We start from the raw sequence: 19477 nt of genomic DNA on the forward strand, positions 1-19477 counted from the left end.
AAACTCAAGCCGCGACAATATGTTTAAAACTAAATATACAAGTGAATGTGTGCATTTGATGTAATTTCAACACTTCTAAAGTACAATAAGTCTGTGGATTCTTTTTAATAATATCGTTATGCTGTTGCTAATAAATGATGAGTATTTCTCGTGGTAGTTTTGCTGATGGTCTAGTCTGGTTGATACGTGGTGAGTTTCTGCTTCATGCAGGCGTTGAGACTTTAAACGTGATCTTAGGTTGGTATGAATGTTCTTTAGATGTGAGACAGACTGCTCACACAGACGCGGAGCCAAACACACACTCACACGCTGCAGTGAGTGACGGGCAGCAGGTTTAACGTTTTTACAATCCCTGCGCGATTCACCTACTGGCCATGCCCACAACCCCACCCTCACCCTCTGCTTTCTTCCTCACACCTCCCGTCCCCGCTACTGCGCGCTCTTTCTCAGAGACGGGAGCGCGCAGTTTTAGGCACGGCAATTCACAGGTTTCCGGGTGGTACAAACTCTGTGAAATAATAGATAATAGTAAAGTGATAATGCTGGCGCAGATCCTTCTCTCCAAGCACCGCTACTACTGCGCGCCTCTGGCATCGCATCGCGCCCGAGAAGGACTGGTCTGATGAAAAAAAAAAATGAAGATTTGTCTGCGAGCCACATGTGACCATCAAAAGAGCCATATATGGCTCGCGAGCCATAGGTTCCCGACCCCTGGACTAGAGTTTGGCGTGAAGGCACTGTACGTAGTACGTTTTTGTAACTTGTATTATCCTTATAAATACTTCATGATACACCTACCACACCTACGGCAATTGTACCTTCCATTTTCATGACGTGCCTCAGGATGGCTGACAAGCTTCAAGGGAACTGCAAGTCACACCTGTGCTCCCCTTAAGATCTGGCCACTCCTCTCTACAACCCTCTAAGGACCCGAACAACCAAAAACTGATGTGGATCTTACTGGAATTTGAAGAACATATCTGAGTTTTTGTTCTCCAGAAATCTGTGGGGGTTTTTTTTTAAGGATTGCGCTTGGATTTGGGAAAGAGATTTAAAACTAGTCCTGAATTAGTTAAATGTCATCTGACCGCAGCAGAAAGAAACGTGGAGCAAAGTTGATCAAAAATTGCAAACAAATGTTTTTTTCTAATGTATTTTTATTGTGTTAAGTACTCTGTTTGTGTCCCAGCCCATTGGGTGTGATGGTGTTCTGTTCTCGTCCAACACCTTGGATAAATGTGGAGTTTGTCAGGGTGACGGCAGCAGTTGCAGCAGAGTCACAGGGAACTTCCGCCGTGCAGCCACAACTCTGGGTAAAGACTCAATAAGTCATCAATAAACGTGTGCTGCCTTTCCTGTAGAAAGTTAAAGCAATGAATAGAGAAAAGAAAAAGACAAATACAGCTTCAAATTTGATATCTAGAGATAAACATGACAATCCCTAGCCCAATTTGATATATTTGCACAGAATGTTTTTTGTTAAACAGGAGATTGTTCTTTGTCCTTGAAATCACAGGAAGTAATACATACTGCTTTACATTTCTTGTCAAGGTTACTTGTTCATCACACAAATCCCTGAAGGATCCTGGGACATCCAGATCATCGAGAGAAAGAAATCTGCTGATGTTCTTGGTCCGTTCTTTACCCTTCACTACTTTCTGCTCACAAATGTTTCCAACCTTTTATCAAGTGTTTCCCTCTAAGCTTTTGTGTTCATTATCCTCTCAGCGGTGACTGACCAAGCGGGAAACTTCTTCTTTAATGGAGCCTACAAGCTGGACAGCCCTCAGAACTTCCATGCTGCAGGCACCGTCTTCAAGTACCGTCGACCCATGGATGTGTACGAGACCGGGATTGAGTACATTGTTGCCAAAGGCCCCATCGACCAGGCTATCAACATCCTGGTACATCTGTACTCACCGTTGTTCAGTTCTTCTTCCTGAATAATCTGCTGCATCTACATCATGAGGTTAAGAGGCAGGTTGACACAGTTCTTGTTCCTTCCCTTTTCCTTTAGGTTTGGTATCAGAATGGACGAACACCATACATCACTTATGAATACACAGTCCTCAGAGACTCCCTGCCGGCCGTTCCACCTCCTCCAGTCTACACGGGATCAGAAACATCTGCGGGGGAGGTGTCAGCTGAAGATGGTGGCCCTCTGGTCCATAACACCAACAATAATGACCACGAAGTCCCTACAGGTACAATAAAAACAGGCGGGGCTGAAGGGCAGAAGGCTCAAGAGACCAATGAGGTGTACGAGGAATCAGCAGCCATTGACTGTGAGCAGGACAGAGCAACCAGCCCCAAGTTTACAGGTGAGAGGCGCTGTGTCAGACATGACTGACTGAAGGGGCTTGTAGTCTCTGTGAAAGTTCCTGACTACACCTCCTTAAACCTACTGCCAAGAAGTGCGCCGTAGAAATTAAGTACAAGAACAGTTGCTTACTAAACTGTGTGTTTGAATCAAACAAGCTCTAGAGAAAACGCTCATCTCATGAAACCGTGTTAGAAAAACAAGATCATCTTTCAAAGTCCCCTGTGACACATTGTTTCTGCCTTCTTTTTAGTTCAAAATTAAACTCGTTCTATTAAAAAAAATAACAGAAACTTTTGAATTTATTTAGTTCACAATACACATTGAGCTTTTGAAAAGATACTGAAAGTTTGGCCCATGGTGTTCACACTGAACAAGCAGGGAGAGCCGCCGCCTCCTTCTTCTACACCACCTACAGTTGGAAGAGGCTTTGTGTGAAATATGAAAGCAGTGCACATCTGGTGAATCTTGCTTCAGACGTTTTCTTTCACAGCTCTTTTCCGATTTATGAAAGACTTGCTGTCATAGAATTTTGCCCGGGCACAAACTGTAATTATTCATTTCTCCTCCATGATCAATTTTCAAGCGGTTGACTCTTCCGTGAATGAAAAGGGGACGGCATCCATATAACTACTAAAACTGAGTCCCTACTTATTCAAAGTTCAACCTGGTTCAACTTTAACATGCGGTCAATGGCCACAGGCTTTGTATATAGAGCCCAATAAGATCTTGAAAAATGTGCATAGCTAAAGCATAAATGCGATGCAGCGAAATGCGCATTTGCATGTTTTTACATTGACTTCAATGGAAGTGGCTGCTTGCCCAGCTTCAGTACGCCTGCTTACTCACTCCTTTTTGGTTTCAAACAAAAGTCATTCTTTTTGGAAAAGCTGATCCCTTATGAGTTCCATTTGTCCTGGACCACAAGCAGCATTTGGTAACGCATACAGGACTTAATTCCCTCTTTGCTCTGATCAAATCAAATCAAACTTTATTTATAAAAAAGCGATTCTCATACCCTGCGCTACAACGGAGTTTTAGGCCACCAAAAAAAAAAAAGTAAAATTACGAGATTTTTTCTCGTAAATTTAGGAGATAAAAAGTCGTAAATTTACGAGTTTTTATCTCATAAATTTACGACTTAAAATCTCGTAAAAATCCGAGAAAAAAGACGTAGATTAACAAAGAGAAAACACTGAAGTTGTCTGTTTATCGGAGCCTAGCTTGAAGATGAAATATGTGGAGCCTTTTGTGAACTTTATTTCCGGATTATTATAGGTTTAAAAAACAAAAAGATTCTGAACCTTTTGGCGACTCAAAATCAGTTTATTTTTTTAGTGGAGCCGTCTGTCCGGGGTTAGGTGTCGGTAAAGAGGAGTTTCATCTGTAAAATAAGGAGCTCAGAGACACGTTTGGGTGTAGAGGACCGCTGCAGCCTTTATTTTCCTTTTCATTCACATATCCTGAAGTTCATTTGTCACCTTACGTCATGAACCTGTCATCCGAACACCAATGCGGAAGTAAACAGTGTTGCATACGCCCCCTCCTCCTGCAGATGAAGCGTCCCGTTTCAGCATAAAACAATAAAGAGGAATGAAAATAGTCTGTTATATTAGCATTACAACGTTGAAAATGCCAAAAAAGTGCTCCTCCTCGGACGGAAGCGTCACACAAATGTAGAGATCTTGTCCTTGGTGGAGGAAGAAAGGATTGAAGTGGAAAGCTGCAGGGATACCTAACCGAGGGCTATGGCTGCAGAGATCCTGCAAACCAACCATCAATAAATAAAACTTTAATAAATCATAAATAAAACAAATGAGCTTCCAGATATTTGGAACATTATCAATAAACTTTCAGATCACCTGTTTAACTAAGTTTAGTCGATCTGCTCTGCTGCGCGGCGTTCACCTGCTACTCTGCATGCTTACCTCCACTTTAATTTACGAGTTTTTTTCTCATAAATTTACGACTTAAAATCTTGTAAATTTACGAGTTTCTTTCTCATAAATTTACGAGTTTTAATCTCCTAAATTTCCTTTTTTTTCTCTTTTTTTGGTGGCCCTAATACTCCGTCGTACTGCACAACTCGAAGCACTTTAACATTTAAAACAAAAACACAACAATATTGTAACGATCCAGCCGGACTGTCACTTCAGCGGGGTAGCAAAAGCCAAGTGCTCATGAAGAGGTTTCTTTGGAGAGCTGACCGTGCCCCATACACCGCACCACCCTGGTCAGTCTCAGGCAGGAATAATCAGAAAGAGAGGCGATATCTCTTTTTGAGCCAAGAGCCCATTTATTCCAACCCACAAACAGCCAAACAGCATGGAGGGTCACTTAAGTTCACAACCCTCTGACTCAAAGTTTCACCCTAAAGCTCCCCACTTCCCATGAGCCTTTGGGGCTGAAGGCAGGGCCAACCCCCAGGTCGCTACAATATTACAATAAAACCTCAACCCACCCATCACCCTTCCTACTCCCCTCCGTTAACACCAGGAAGCCACACACAATGAATACTAACAAAAGTAACTTCTAAAAGAAATTTAAGGCTTGGCTCTGCAGTGAGGAAACAGTATTTGGGAATCCATTCATACCAGGAGCCAGCTCGGCCGTAGGAACATCGCCACAGTGCTCACCAAGACCAGGACAGCAACGGCGTCCACTTCACAGCCGTGAGGCTGCAATGTTAAACTCAAACCGTCCCAGCAAGGGCAACAACCGCGGCAACGACCACCGACCAAGCCTGGCAGAAAAGATCCCCACAAGAACAATGGGGCTTAAATCAGGATAAGATATTAAAATTAAAGACATAACCTATTAAATTTGAGAACAAGACTAAATGCAAAAGATAAAAGTAAATACATTAAAATCATATGTATTGAAACTAAGAGAATAAGTAAAAAAGATCAACCAAAAGTAAAATTGAAAAGGTGGGTCTTGAGCCTCTTCTGAAAAACCTCTACAGACTCTGCGGCCCTGAGGATCTCCGGCAGGCTTTTTCAGAAGTGAGGACTGTAATGGCAGAATTAAGCCTCACCAGAAGTTTTGGTCCTCACCTTAGGGACAACTAAAAGTACACCCCTAGACAACCTCAGGGTCCGCGAGGGCTCATACTTTAAAATAATATCATTTAAATAAGAAGGCCCAAGACCATTAAAACATTTATAAACCATTAAAAGAATCTTAATATCAATTCGGAAACACACAGGAAGCCATTGCAGCGATTTTAAAATAGGTGCAATGTGTTCCCAGCCCCTGGTCTTCATCGTGCCAGCCGAGTTCTGTAGAAGTTGTAAATTTGAAAGAATGTTTTTGGGTAAACCAGAGAGCAAGGCATTACAATAATCTCAAGGACTAAAAATAAAAGCATGCATCAGCACCTCTGTGCTGGCACGAGAGAGGAATGGGCGGACTCTTAATTGCACTTTTAATGTGTGGGAAAACATTTAGCTCAGACTCAAAACCTACGCCCACGTTTCTCACACAGTGAGAAAGTTTAAAATTCTGAAGATGTGGTTTAAATCATTTCTTGCTTGTCTTTAGAACCGATGATTAAAACTTCAGTTTTGTCCTGGTTGAGCTGTTAGACTTAAAAGAGGGTTTATAGGTTCAAGGTCATCAGGAGACACAGCGATGTAAGGCAAGGCAAGGCAAGGCAAGGCAAGTTTATTTGTATAGCACAATTCGTACACAAAGTAATTCAAGGTGCTTCACAAAACAGAAAAATGCATTAAAATCACAATACATCATAGAAATGATCAACGTAAAATTTACTTTAAAAGAAAAGAAAAAAAAAAATTGAAAATTGATTTTAAAAAAAAGGAAGGAAAGGAAAGAAAAGTGCAGATAGGACCTTTCAGTTATATACACGGCTAAACAGAAATGTTTTAAGTCTAGATTTGAACATGAACACAGAAGAGGCCTGTCTTACGACTTCAGGGAGGCTGTTCCAGATTTTAGCTGCAGAATATTGAAACGCTGATTCCCCTTGTTTAGTTCTGACTCTGGGAATCAACAGGAGGCCGGCCCCTGAGGTCCTCAGAGTACGAGATGGTTCATATGGCACTAACATGTCAGAGATGTACTTTGGTGCTCGGCCATGGAGAGACTTGTACACAAGCAGAGCTGCTTTGAAGTCTATTCTTTGAGGTACAGGGAGCCAGTGCAGAGACCTGAGCACAGGACTAATGTGATCATACTTCCTGGTTCTGGTCAGGACTCGAGCAGCAGCGTTCTGGATGTACTGAAGCTGAGCAGGCCGTTACAGTAGTCTAACCTACTGGAGACAAATGCATAAATAAGTATCTCCAGGTCTGGCTTTGACATTATGTTTTTGATTTTGGCAATGTTTTTCAGATGGTAAAATGCCGCTGATGTTACTGAATTGATATGGCTGTTAAAGTTCAGGTCAGAGTCCATGATTACCCCTAGATTTCTGACTTGATTTGAGGGTTTAAGAGACAGAGAATGAAGGTAGCTGCTGACACTTTCTCTTTGTTTCTGTGGGCCAAAAACAATAACTTCGGTCTTGTCTGAGTTTAGCTGGAGAAAGTTGTTCTGCATCCACGCACTGATCTGTTGGAGGCAGTGGCTGAGTGAATCCACCGGCCCATATTCACCTGTTGTCAGTGACACATAGATCTGAGTATTATCTGCATAGTTGTGATAAGATATGTTATTACTGCGTATTAACTGCCCTAGTGGCAGCATGTAGAGGTTGAACAGAAGGGGTCCCAGGATCGATCCCTGGGGCACACCACAAGTCAAGGCCATGTAGTCTGAGACACAACTCCCAATTTCAACAAAATATTTCCTGTCTTCCAAATAAGACTTGAGCCAACTTAGGGCAGATCCAGAGATGCCAACCCAGTCTTGGAGTCTGTGCAAAAGGATCCCATGATCAACAGTATCAAAGGCAGCACTCAGGTCTAGCAGGATTTAGACAGTGACTTTGCCATCATCAGTGTTCAGGCGGATGTCGTTGGTTACCTTGATAAGAGCAGTTTCTGTAAAGCTGTGTATCATCAGCATAGCTGTAAAAGTCAACGCCCTGTCCCCAAGAGGCAACAAATACAAGTTAAAAAGTATTGGACCCAAAATCGACCCTTGGAGAACCCCACAACTTACTTCATGGATTTTTTAAGAGCATGTATCTCTACATACATAAAAGGGTTGATCTGTAAGATAAGTACAAAACCACTTAAAAACATTTCCAGAGAGGCCCACTAGAGTCCTAAGTCTTTCTTTTTTCTTTTTTTTTCCCTTAAACTTGTCCTGTCCATCAGCTGGGCAAACAGATGAGAGCTGAAGGCCTCTTGTGTTGGACATATTTTACTTTGACAACAGGGGAATAATTGAAGTCCTAGGTTTTTCTAATAAAATCTGTTCTAATATGCTTTTATTGGCCATGCATTTCCATCCATCAACCCATTTTCCAAACACGCTTAATCCCTTTAGAGGTCATATGTTATAAACTTGCTGTTTGACTTCATTTTATATCAAAGCTGTGTTCCCCTTCACAAAAAAGAGCAAAGAAACATAGAACAGATAATCTTTGTAGGTCAACACCATCTAGATTTAACTGAATCCTCCGTTTCTGTAAAGGCCTTCTGGAGCTTTGAATAATTCATGGTGCAGACAAATAAAGAAGATCATCGGCAAATAAAAAATTCAGTTTGGTGGTGTTTTTATCTTCTAAAAGTGGCTGTGTGCAGTAATGGCCTTCCTGCCAACTCTCAGCTAGCCCAGCTGGCTGCCGAGGCCATTAGGCCACGGCTCGGAGCTGAAACACTCAGCAGACACGCTTTCAGACTGACGTAACGCCTTTTACAGGGGCGCCTGCTCAAACTGACTGAACCGTGATGGTGCTGTGACTCTGACTCCCATTTTCTTTCCTCCTATCGTTCATTCATGCAGTGATGTGAGCAAAAGGGGTTTGAGTCTGATATTCTTGTGTCTGTGACTTCTGCTGCCATGAAATCACATTTGACCAAACAACAGTAACATAAACACAGTTAGTGTTCACTCTTTTGTACGTGTGGTAAATACAAGTCCATCTAAAAATAAGATGAATGTCATGAACATTTTAATACAATGTCTTTATTTATTTTTATTGGTATTGTTACTTGTTATTTATTAATGTTTTGTTAGTCATTTCAAAAAGTGAAGTATATAGTGTAGAGTTATTGCACATTAACTGTAGCTTCATAAGCCTTTATTTCTTATCATTTTGATCAATAGAATCCATAGATGATGAAAACCTGAAACTTATTGTCTCAGAAAGTTACAATGTCGCATCAAAAGGTGATGTTTTCAGCACAAACGTTAAGCTTTGGAAAACACTGTTTTTTCTTGCACTCAGCATTTGGTCGGGCTCCATTTGCATCAGTTCCTGCATCACTGGTTACAGACTGTGAAAGTGTGTAGGTGTAATAAAATGCTTCGACAGCTGCTTTCAGGTCATTTTTATTTTCGAGTCTGGTGTTTCTTATCTTGATAACTGCCCATAGACTTTCTATTAGGTTCAGGTCAGTCAATTTCCCTAAGCACAGTAACACCACAATATGTGTTTGAAAGGCTCTTCATGCACTGACTCCTGCCCCAGTCCACTTCTGATGCATCCCCAAATTCCAAAGTGGATGTCACTTCCCATGCTTCCCAAGGCTGCAGTTATCGCTGTTGACCCTGTTCATCCCACACCTTTCCCTGACTATCAGTTTGTCTTTTTTTGGTTTTGCGTGTGGAATTTTGGATGTTCTGTTTGCTGTGTTCCGCATCCCCTTAACACCGGCGTTTTTGCTCCAGCGTTGAGATCCTTTTGACTACCGTTCGTCTTCAACCGTAGACACAATTAACACAATTCTAGTGGATTCTGAGGCAGAGGAAGGCGGCTTTGCACTGATATGCAGCACTTCACAGTAGTGAAGTGATTACGCAATCAGCTGACTCTTTCACAAAGAAAAGTGGCTTGGAGCGCTTAGTGTGTGCTTGGAGTTCTGATGAGGTTGTGAAACCATGAATTACCAAAACTCTATATTATACTCTATACTCTATTTTCTGAGATACAAAGTATTAGGTTTGTCTAATCTTTGGTTACATCAGACGGCGGCTCTTACTCTCAATCTGGTTCTGCTCAGAGTACTACAGCAAAAATACCTTTTTTTTGTCTTATTACTTTTATTTATTTAAATGGATAATTAATACGGTAAACTCCACTCCACATAAAAGTTAGTTTTTCAAATTAATCTTGCAGAAAATTTCAATAACTGTTAATTGTCCACCAGTGTGTGAAACATACTTTTTCTCAGTTTCATTCTGGACTCTGACAGCAAACTCTTGCATCACTGAACCTCTACTATTACAACGTCTCCAGTAATTTAGCTCTTGTTCGGTAAAAGCCGCAGAAAAAAACAAACAAACGTAATTTGAGATAAATAGCTGCAACAAAATCTTTAGTGGAAGATTAAAATCCTAATTAGGTAAATCTTATTAAAAATGATCAGTTGGGTCTGTTTAAATGTGTTTAATATTTTTTGTTACACAATACAAAGAAACAAAAATCCTTGGATGTAATATTTCAGACAATTTGGCTGTATTAGAAGAATCCAGAACATTTAGACAATTTTATCACCATAAAAGGTTTTATCCTAAAAAACACAATTATGCATGTTATGTTTGTGTATTTATTACTGTGTTTTAAGCTGCCACAAAACTGTAACTCATTTTAATCCTTATATAATGATCTGCAATTAATTGCAATCTAATGGTTGTTATCAATTAAGCTCATTTGTGTTGCATCTTATAAATGTAAACAATCTGATTTGAATTTCTGGGACAGCAGTTCTTCTCGGTCCTCCACAGACTAAGCATGTCTGATCTGACTAAGTTGGTCTGTTTGTGGATCGGTACTTACACCTGCTATTTGTTTTAAGGGAACAGCAGTAATACAAGCAGCACGGGTAATCCTTCGCTTGAAGGTGGTCGAATGGAACCAGGATCAGAACCAGACTCCACAAACCTCATATGGAGGGATCTGCTAGATGGCCGCATTGATCCAGAAGAACTGCTTATCAACATCTCCACCAATCAGCTGCTGACACAGGAAGAGGGCTTGTTCTCCTCTGAGGTGGGACCAGTGGACGCGGGCCCGGGCATCCTGCAGCGAGGTGGGTCGTTTGACATGAATGAGACGCTGGAATTCACTCTGGGCCAAAAACGCAATGACAGCAGTGACATCAACCAAAACAGAACCATCCAGGGTGGACGGACATCCAGTCGTGTCAACAGAACCAGGTAATTAAAGAAATCCCAGCTTCCTCCAGTATCCATAAGCTTTTCTTCCTTCTGCTGCTCGGCTGAAGTCATCTGGGAATCATTCCTGAACAGAGCAGAGGGAAGCTTTTGTCAGAGAGACCATGTTCAAGGCAGCAGACAAACATCTGACATTAAACAAGAAACATTTGAGTAGAAGTTTGCGGCAGTTTAGCTCAGGCGGTAGAGCAGGTCGTCCAACAACCGAAGGGTTGGCGGCTCCATCCCCGCTCTCCTCAGCCAGCTGTCGTCTCCCGAGCGCAGCTAGTCTGCAGCTCGCCGCTCCCCCAGGGGGTGGATCAAAGGCAGAGAACAATTTTTCCCCATTGTGGTAACAATAAAGTAAAATGTATTTATTTATTTTATTTAAGTGTTGACGATGCAAACAGTGATTCTAGTGCTAAAGAATAGGCGCTGCTAAATAACTCATGGGAAAAGAGTGGAAAGACCTCCTAGTCTTGTATCCTGTTCTAGATCAGATCCGTCTTGGATGAAAGGTGAGTTACATACAGTGGGGGAAAAAAGTATACAGTCAGCTACCTATTGTGCAAGTTCTCCCACTTAAAAAAAGGGCCTATCATTTTCATTATAGCTACACTTGTCTGATTTTTAAAGAATTCTTTCCAAATTATGGTGGAAAATAAGTAATTGGTCATCTACAAACAAGCTAGATTTCTGGTTCTCACAGACCTGTAACTTCTTCTGAACGAGGATCCTCTGTCCTTCACTCGTTACTGTATTAATGGCTCCTGTTTGAACTCATTATCTATATAAAAGACACCTGTCCACAGCCTCAAACAGTCCCATTCCAAACTCCACTATGGCCAAAACCAAAGAGCTGTCTAAGGACACCAGAAACCAAATTATCGAAATGCACCAGGCTGGGAAGACAGAATCTGCAATGGGTAAGCAGCTTGGTGAGAAGGAATCAACTGTGGGAGCAAATATTAGGAAGTGGAAGACATACAAGACCACTGATCTGCATGGTATGGGATAAATACTAGCAACAGTTTGTGAAAACCTTGTGATGATTCACAGAAAATGTTTGACTGCTGTCATTGCCAAAGAAGGGTATATAACAGTATTAAGTTGAACTTTTCTTATTGACAAAATACTTATTTTCCATTATTATATACAAATAATTTCTTTAAAAATCAGACAATGTGATTTTCTGGATTTATTTTTTCATTTTGTCTCTCATAATTGAAATATGCTTATGATGAAAATTACAGGCCTCTCTCATTATTTTTCAGTGGGAGATCTTGGGCAAGTTGTGGCTGACTATATTCAGAACCCCTCCCAGATATTTAAGTTTTCAACTTTATGTACTTGTCACAGCTGGATATGGGGTATGCAGGAATATGGGGTATTGGATGTGGGGTAGCTCACGGGAAGTTTATAGATAATAGACGAGCCAGTGGCAAAAATGTTAATGAACATTTTTCTCTATGGGCATGCTGCAGATGACAGGTAGTTAATCATTTGTAGCCTACAATGCTTAAGGGTAAGTAAGGGTGAAGTGGGTGAGACAAAGGCACGCCACATGATTTTTAATTTTTTCCACCCCCCAAACACTGCAGTGCAGTTCACTTAAAAGGTACGAGTTCCTCAGGTGTCCCTTTGCAAGTAACCTGACTGTTGGAAATTAGGAAATGACACAATTAGAGCAAAGGTTGTGTCAGCATCCTATGTAACACCTGCACAGTGCGTTTGGTATTTGCACGCAGTAAGCCAGTACTCACCCCTTGCTAACAACTAGGATGCTACAGAAAGGGAGCCGTACGACAGCATCACCCGTATGTCATAAGTGGGTAAACTTACATCATCCTTGCAAATACTTGACAATACCCTTACCACACAAACAACAATGGAACGTTCCATTTTTACAATGTCCCTTAAGTTAGCCCCACGAGGTTCAGAAAGCCCCATGACACTCCGACCCTCCCCTTACGATGCAGCTGCACTTTCTACTACAACCCACTACTGACCTGGAGAATCCAAAAACCCACAGCACCTGTACCTGCTTTATATTCCAAGAACAAGACTGCAGTGACCTGCAAGGGAGGATGAGTGCAGGGGTGTCTCTGAAGTGTAAGTGAGGATCTGTGTCTGTCAAACTAACATGTAAAATGGTGAAAACCAAACTCCACCTGCTGGGTTTTGCACTGAATCCGCTTCATGAGGAGCATTTTGTAATGAGGATCTCCTTAAGATCAGTCCACTGCCTGGAAGGTGATGCAGATGATCACTACAGACTCATTTAGCCAAAACAAGTCTATTCCAACACATTGTTTCTGATGTCTGATTGTGTAACAGGGGGAACCAGCGACTCTACCAGAAGAACCTGAAGCTCAGCCCGGCTGACATGTATCGCTGGAAGCTGTCGTCTCAGGAGCCATGCAGCATGACCTGCTCTGTAGGTACGGAGATGCTTCATGTTCAGTCGGATTATGAGCTTCTTCACTCCTCAACCACACCTGTGGTTACTGTTACACAAAGATGTCATCCAGTGAAGATGACAAGCAGTGCTGGAAGTCCCTAATTTGGTTTCTTTATTCCAAAGTATCAGGAAGTGTTTCAGTTCTAAAGCTATAGAATTGCCTGAAAACTAATCAGATTTGTTTGGTCTTTTTTTTAAATTATTTTGCTGATTCCTTTTTTTTTACAGAGTTGTTTAAGCAAATCTCTTTATTAAAATCATTAAAACAGGTTGTCCTTGTATTGTAAAGGTTGGCAGTTTAAGGCAGTGTTTTTCAACCTTTTTTGAGCCACGGCACACTTTAACCTTGACAAAAATCCCGCGGCACACCAGCATCCAAAAAAGTAGATAAATAAAAAAAAAGAAAAAGCTCAGTCTGTATTGATCTACAGCCGCTCTGCAGTCTCATATGCATTTTTGTGATAATTGTTGCAGAAATCGCTGGAAGCTGCAGCTGTTTTTTCTAAAAGATGTATTAAAAATTAAGTCAAAAGATTCAAAAACTGTTTGATGTGTGTTCGTTGTTTTAAGACGTTAAGAGGAGAGACTCATTGTGCGCTAAGACAGTCACTTTACTGCATCATGGGAGATGTAGTGCCCGTAATCCGACGACCGCAGAAAGACCAGCGTCTTTGAGCTTCATGGTTTTGTTCACTTGTTCCAGTCTGATACCAGAGTCTGTGGAAAGCTACACCGCTAAAGACGAGCTTTAGCTGGTATTTTTGTTAGAACAGAGAGACTTTTTTGCGCTAAATTGAAACAAGGAAGTGAATACTTTAACCACTTCTGATTGGTCAGACTGATGACATGTGATTAAACCTTCAAGAATGATTGGTGGAGACAGTTATAGGGGCGGGACTTTTCCTTACACAGTTATTGCTGCAGCTAAATCGCGGTATCCCGTTATTCTTATCAAAATGTCTTTAATAGAATCATATAAACACAAAGAAAAAATAATTTTATGATATTTCATATTCTTAACTTCTCAGTGTTTTATCAGGGCCTGTTTGGATGAACAAAGAGCTGATTTCCTGGAGATGGTAATTGCTTTTAGATCAGTTAATGAGGGCAATTTCTCACGGCACACTTGACCATCTCCCACGGCACACTAGTGTGCCGCGGCACACTGGTTGAAAAACACTGGTTTAAGGAACCATGAGGAGCAAAATATTGATAGTGGGGAGGACTAACAGAAATTAAAAAGCTGAAACACATTGGAATATAACCATAAATGAAGGAGCAACCAAAGCATGGAGTGACACATCAGCAGGCAGAACTGAACTAAAAAGGGATAAAAGATATTTTGATGGATGAAGACAAATGAGATACGTTAAACCGACGTACACACCTGCTGAATGGGAGGATAGCCCATGGTGCTCACACTAGACAAACGGTATAGGGTCTTCTTCTACTTTTTCTACCGTTTACTAGCCCATGTGCGCCACCTAGATTTGGAAGAGACTTGGTGTGAAATTTGAAGAGGTGCAAATATGGCAAATCTTGCTCCATGCTTTTTCTTTCACAGCTCTATTGTGATATACAAGAGACTTGAGTTATGCAGCTCCGGCTGGGGACAAACACTAGTCACTAACGGTTGGCACTTCTGTCAATCCCTACAAATCCATACGAAATCTGAATCCCTGACTGGTCAAAGTTTTACTTGGTTTAACTTTCAATGACCATTCAATGATCTCCAAAATGCGTGTGAGTTTTGAATGCAAAAGCCCCAAACGCACGTATTTACACACACTTACATTGTCTTTTCACTGGAAGGGGTCGATTAAACGCGCGGTATGACTGTAGCTTTAGAGGAATGCAGTTGTGATAGTTGAAACAAAAAACCTTTATGAATTATAAACGGGGCAGAAAGTGGAGGAATTAGCTGATCAAACCTGTGGTTAAACATAAAAAAATCAAGCTATATAAAAAATCAAAAGTGATTTGGAATCTCAGATCCTGCTTTGATGTTTTCTCTGCATATGAGGACAAACATATCAGCAGGTTTTCCTCACAGTTGGAAGTCCACAGCAAATGTGATCAAATAAATGATGCTTGTTCTGTTTTTACAAAAACAACACAGAAAAACTAGAACTTTGGGTACTCGTCTCATGCACAACTTCCTGAATCAAAGACCTCTCCTCTTGTTTCTGATTCAGGAGTGTCAAGGTCCTTCGTCACTTGTGTACGGTATGATGGCATTGAGGTCCATGACATGTACTGTGACGCTCTGACCCGGCCAGAACCGGTCCATGACTTCTGTATCGGGAGGGAATGTCAGCCCAGGTACCCCTCATTTAAAAGAATGTTGTGGCTGCTGCTCCTGGCTGTCATGAAGTGTGCTTTTGTGGACATAGAGTCTGATCAGGTGGGAATGTTTCAGATGGGAGGCAAGCAGCTGGAGCGAGTGCTCCAGGACCTGCGGGGAGGGTTTCCAGTTTCGTCAGGTCCGTTGCTGGAAGATGCTCTCGCCGGGTCTGGACAGCTCCGTCTACAGCGACCTCTGTACCATGGCTGACCTGGAGAGACCCGTGGAGCGGCGAGCCTGCAAAAGCCCCACCTGTGGTCCACAGTGGGAGGTGGCAGAGTGGACAGAGGTAAGTCACACCCTGCCCTGGACTGATAGGTGTACCAGGATGTTGTGAGGATTTAGAGGTTTTTGTGTAATGGGTGAATGAAAAAAGGGTGCTGAGAAGGACAGACGGCTAAACAATAGCTAGGACATGCAGCAGGGATTCAGAGGGTTCATAAATCGGATAGATGGATGGATGATGGATGTATGTGTGTTGTAAAAGGAGACAACCTTCAATTGAACAAATTGTCACAGATGATGATCTTAGATTCAGATCACTGATTCAGTTGTGTTCTGTGAATCAATCTTAAACGACTTAAATGGCTGATTTTGTGAATTTTGACTTCATATATTTGAGTATTTCAATTTTGTTACCCTTGTTGGTAATAATAATAAGTGTCTTCTCCATCCAGTGCCCTGCAAACTGTGGCCGCAGGGCCCAGGTGACCCGTGACGTGCGCTGCTCTGATGAGACCAGACCATGTGACCCGATGAGCAAACCAGCAAACACCAAGAACTGCACGGGCCCGCCCTGTGAGCGCCAGTGGACTGTGTCTGAGTGGGGGCCTGTGAGTCTTTCTAAACTGGAAATAAAAATGTTTGGGCTGAATCCAGAGGAATTATGACGGCATCTTCTGTGGCTTTTGTATAGTGGACCTGTCAAGTGCAAAATCATGTTAAGGATCGTGAGAAAAAAGAAACTTAAACGTAAAAAAACAACGAAAACAAAAAAAATGTCAGAAAACAAAAGTAATTTACAGAATCAAAATGAAATGCTTAAAAATGACACAAAACAAGAAAACAGAAGAGGGAGGTGCTATGGGATTGGATGGCAATGTTTGAGTTTTGAAGAAGAGGGAAGCAGAAGTTAAGGATTTCATTGATCAATCACTGAACTTTTGCAGTGGTTGTGGTCAGAAGATTTATGGAAGTTTCTTTTGTTTTCTAAAAGGCTTCTTGCTTATTTTATTGCTTTTTTTGGAATTATGTTTTTTTAGGTTTCCGGAAATTTGTTTCAATTTCTAAAATCTAATGTTGTTTTTTTATTACTTATTTTAATTGCTGTGATCCTTTGTGTGTTTTTTGCATTTTTATGTGATTTGCACTTCAAAGGCACCCATACTTTTACCGTACTGGTTTTTTTCTTGAGTTTCATCTTTACAAAAAAAGATAAAAAGTATAATAAATGCTTTTATTATAATTGAAGTCTGAATTATATTGTTATATTTTTCTGTATTTAGTCGATAAAGTTATGAATGAAATAAGTACAGATTAAAAGTGGAGGTTCAACTCTAAAATCTGAGGAGATTAAAAGCCAAGTAAAAAGTGTCATTCTCATTTTAAACAGAATCCATGTTTGGTACACAGACAGTAAAAAAACTAAAAAACTAAAGTAAAACCATGACAGCACAGAAAATTTAAATGTGCAAAATAACCAACAAAACACAAAAAATCACATTAAAGCAGGCTTTCTTTACAAAATAAACAAGATTCAGATGACTCAAATGAGTTTTAAGTTGTTTTAAAGACTAGATTTGCAGAGAATCCAGAATCAGAATCAGAATCCAGAAATAAGAATCCAGTTAACACATTATTAAACTGTTAAAGTTGGGGGTTTGCATGAACAGAGTTAGGAGTCAGAGCTCTGTCTCCCCCTCTGGTCACCACCAGCAAGAGTCCTGTCCAGATTACTAACGCACTTCATCTCCCAGCTGCCCCAGCGTACAGTTCCTGGATGCCGCTCCCCTGACTCTCATTGACATTCACCCACCTGAGTCTTAAGCAGCGCTCAGTGTGAAGCATTGTTTGTTCCTGCCAGCTTGCATTTCTTTCTGGGCCTGATCTTCTGTTTGCCTGACCTCGATCCCTCTCTGACTCTGACTGCCTGCCTCCTACCTCCACCCACACCTGTACTGTGATATCCGACATCTGATCTCTGATGCTCGCATGCTCATGTTTGACCTTTACATGCCGCACCCTCCCTTAGCTTCACAGTTGTGCTTGACTCCTGCCAATCCGTCTGTCAATAAATCCTTCTGTCGGTAAACCTGCTGCACTTGGATCCAGCCGTCTGCCTGCCTGTTTGTGACATACAGTCTTAGAGCTTCATATTCAAAGTCCTGTGATTCTGCAGCTGTTGACCACAAACGTTTTAATGATGTTGATTTATCTGGACACACCCCTTTTTATTTAAAACACCCAAAAGGCAAAGATGGATGAACAACTGATTAGTATCAGGCTGTGGGGGGAGTGTGGTGGGACAAATGTAGTTAAAGTGCAAAGGTAATGCGTTTGAATCCATGATTTTAAAAATATTATCTCAGATTATTACACACATTAAGAGAGAATCGAATGCAGAAAAAACGTAAAAACTCTAGAATTCTACAAGTTTTTTTTTAAATAAAGACACGTCTCTTTTATCTGGGAGTCTTCAGGCCAAAGTTCTCTGATCACGTCATGTGTCTTTTTTTGTGACTACTTCATAATAAATTGTCTTCTCAGTTCTGCTGACATTAAAAATTTTTTTAGTGGGTAAACGGTTCAACAAAATTGAAGTAATTTATCGAAAATGCTCAGATCTTTTTGAGATTGATGTTCTCCCTGAAATGACCTTTCACCTTTGCTCGTTCCAGTGCTCCGGCTCATGCGGTCAGGGGAAGACGGTGCGCCACGTCTTCTGCAAGGCCCCAGAAGGTCGGGTGGTTCCTGAGAGCCAGTGTTCCCGGGAGAACAAGCCGCTGGCTATCCACCCCTGTGGAGAGAGAGACTGTGCTCCTCACTGGCTGAGCCAAGACTGGGATCGGGTGAGAAATGAACAGATTATGAAAATAATGGAAAGAAGAGCATCATACAGCAAGATGTGATTGATGAAACAGAGAATTAAGTTTATCAAATAGTTAAACTTAGTCTTCATTTCCGTCTTTGCTCCCTTAGAGATAAGGTGAGTAGCTTGGTCACCCAGGAAAAGCATGGAATAGAATTACTGCCCTTTAGTGCCCAGGAACCAGTTCAGGTGGCTCTGCATCTTCATTAGATTCTGCTTGGAGGCCTTACTGGGCATATGTTCAAGACATGTCTCTATAAGAGGAGGTCCCATGCAGCGAAAACTAAAGATGTACTGGGGGGACCTGGTCCCCTAGCTGGAAAAACGTTTCTGTGGAGAGGAAGGTCTTGGCATTTCTACTTAAGACTGCTGCATTAGTGACGGGGCTCCAAGTACACGTGGATAGGATTTTGCCTTTGAAGCTGGCGTTGTTCATCTTCCAGCATATTCCTTCAGTGGTTGTCAACCTTCACTCATTTGTATTTCAAAGCTGGTGTATCATGTATTAAAGTCCCACTCCGATCATCTTTTGATCTATTTTCAAAGAATTCCCAACAGTCTTTTGATTATGATTATGATTATACCGGATTAAATAAAACGAAGATTGGTATGAATCTATTTGTCTTCAAATAGATTCATCAGAATGGAATAGAGCAGGGAGCTTGTGGCCTGCTGAATGTAGTTTTATATCACTATAGGCGTTATCCAACTACATTTTTCTCTGATCCTGATTTCCACCGATTTGAATAAAGAAATGCTCAAAAACACGTTTTTAATCCTAATTTTCTTTATGAATCATAATAAGAAAATTGCTACAATACATGTTAATAACACAATTTTCATTGGAGTGGGTCTTTAAGACTGTGGATGACTTTTAAAAGAATAAGTTTCCTATTAAGACATCAAATGCTAAACTTTAATGTAAGATGGGGCCCAGCAAAATAATTATACTGTCATCAGCTTGATAATACCTCT

The 19477-nt window shown here is 41.2% G+C and overlaps 1 protein-coding gene across 2 annotated transcripts in view; it reads left to right on the forward strand.

The window, feature by feature from the left end:
* The window catches only part of ttc16 (tetratricopeptide repeat domain 16), a 44614-nt gene that overhangs the window by 22050 nt on the left and 3087 nt on the right, over positions 1–19477 (forward strand). For both annotated transcript variants that reach the window (XM_011479667.3, XM_078952461.1), the window contains exons 7-16: positions 1190–1313; positions 1552–1632; positions 1729–1904; positions 2018–2321; positions 10252–10612; positions 12947–13050; positions 15266–15392; positions 15490–15703; positions 16092–16247; positions 18312–18482. In XM_011479667.3, the coding sequence (XP_011477969.1) occupies positions 1190–1313; positions 1552–1632; positions 1729–1904; positions 2018–2321; positions 10252–10612; positions 12947–13050; positions 15266–15392; positions 15490–15703; positions 16092–16247; positions 18312–18482 (1818 nt within the window). The remainder of the gene's footprint in view (positions 1–1189; positions 1314–1551; positions 1633–1728; positions 1905–2017; positions 2322–10251; positions 10613–12946; positions 13051–15265; positions 15393–15489; positions 15704–16091; positions 16248–18311; positions 18483–19477) is intronic.

The sequence above is a fragment of the Oryzias latipes genome, chromosome 9 (assembly GCF_053564925.1).
Source record: "Oryzias latipes strain Hd-rR chromosome 9, Olatipes_Hd-rR_3.1".
Taxonomy (NCBI): Eukaryota; Metazoa; Chordata; class Actinopteri; order Beloniformes; family Adrianichthyidae; genus Oryzias; species Oryzias latipes.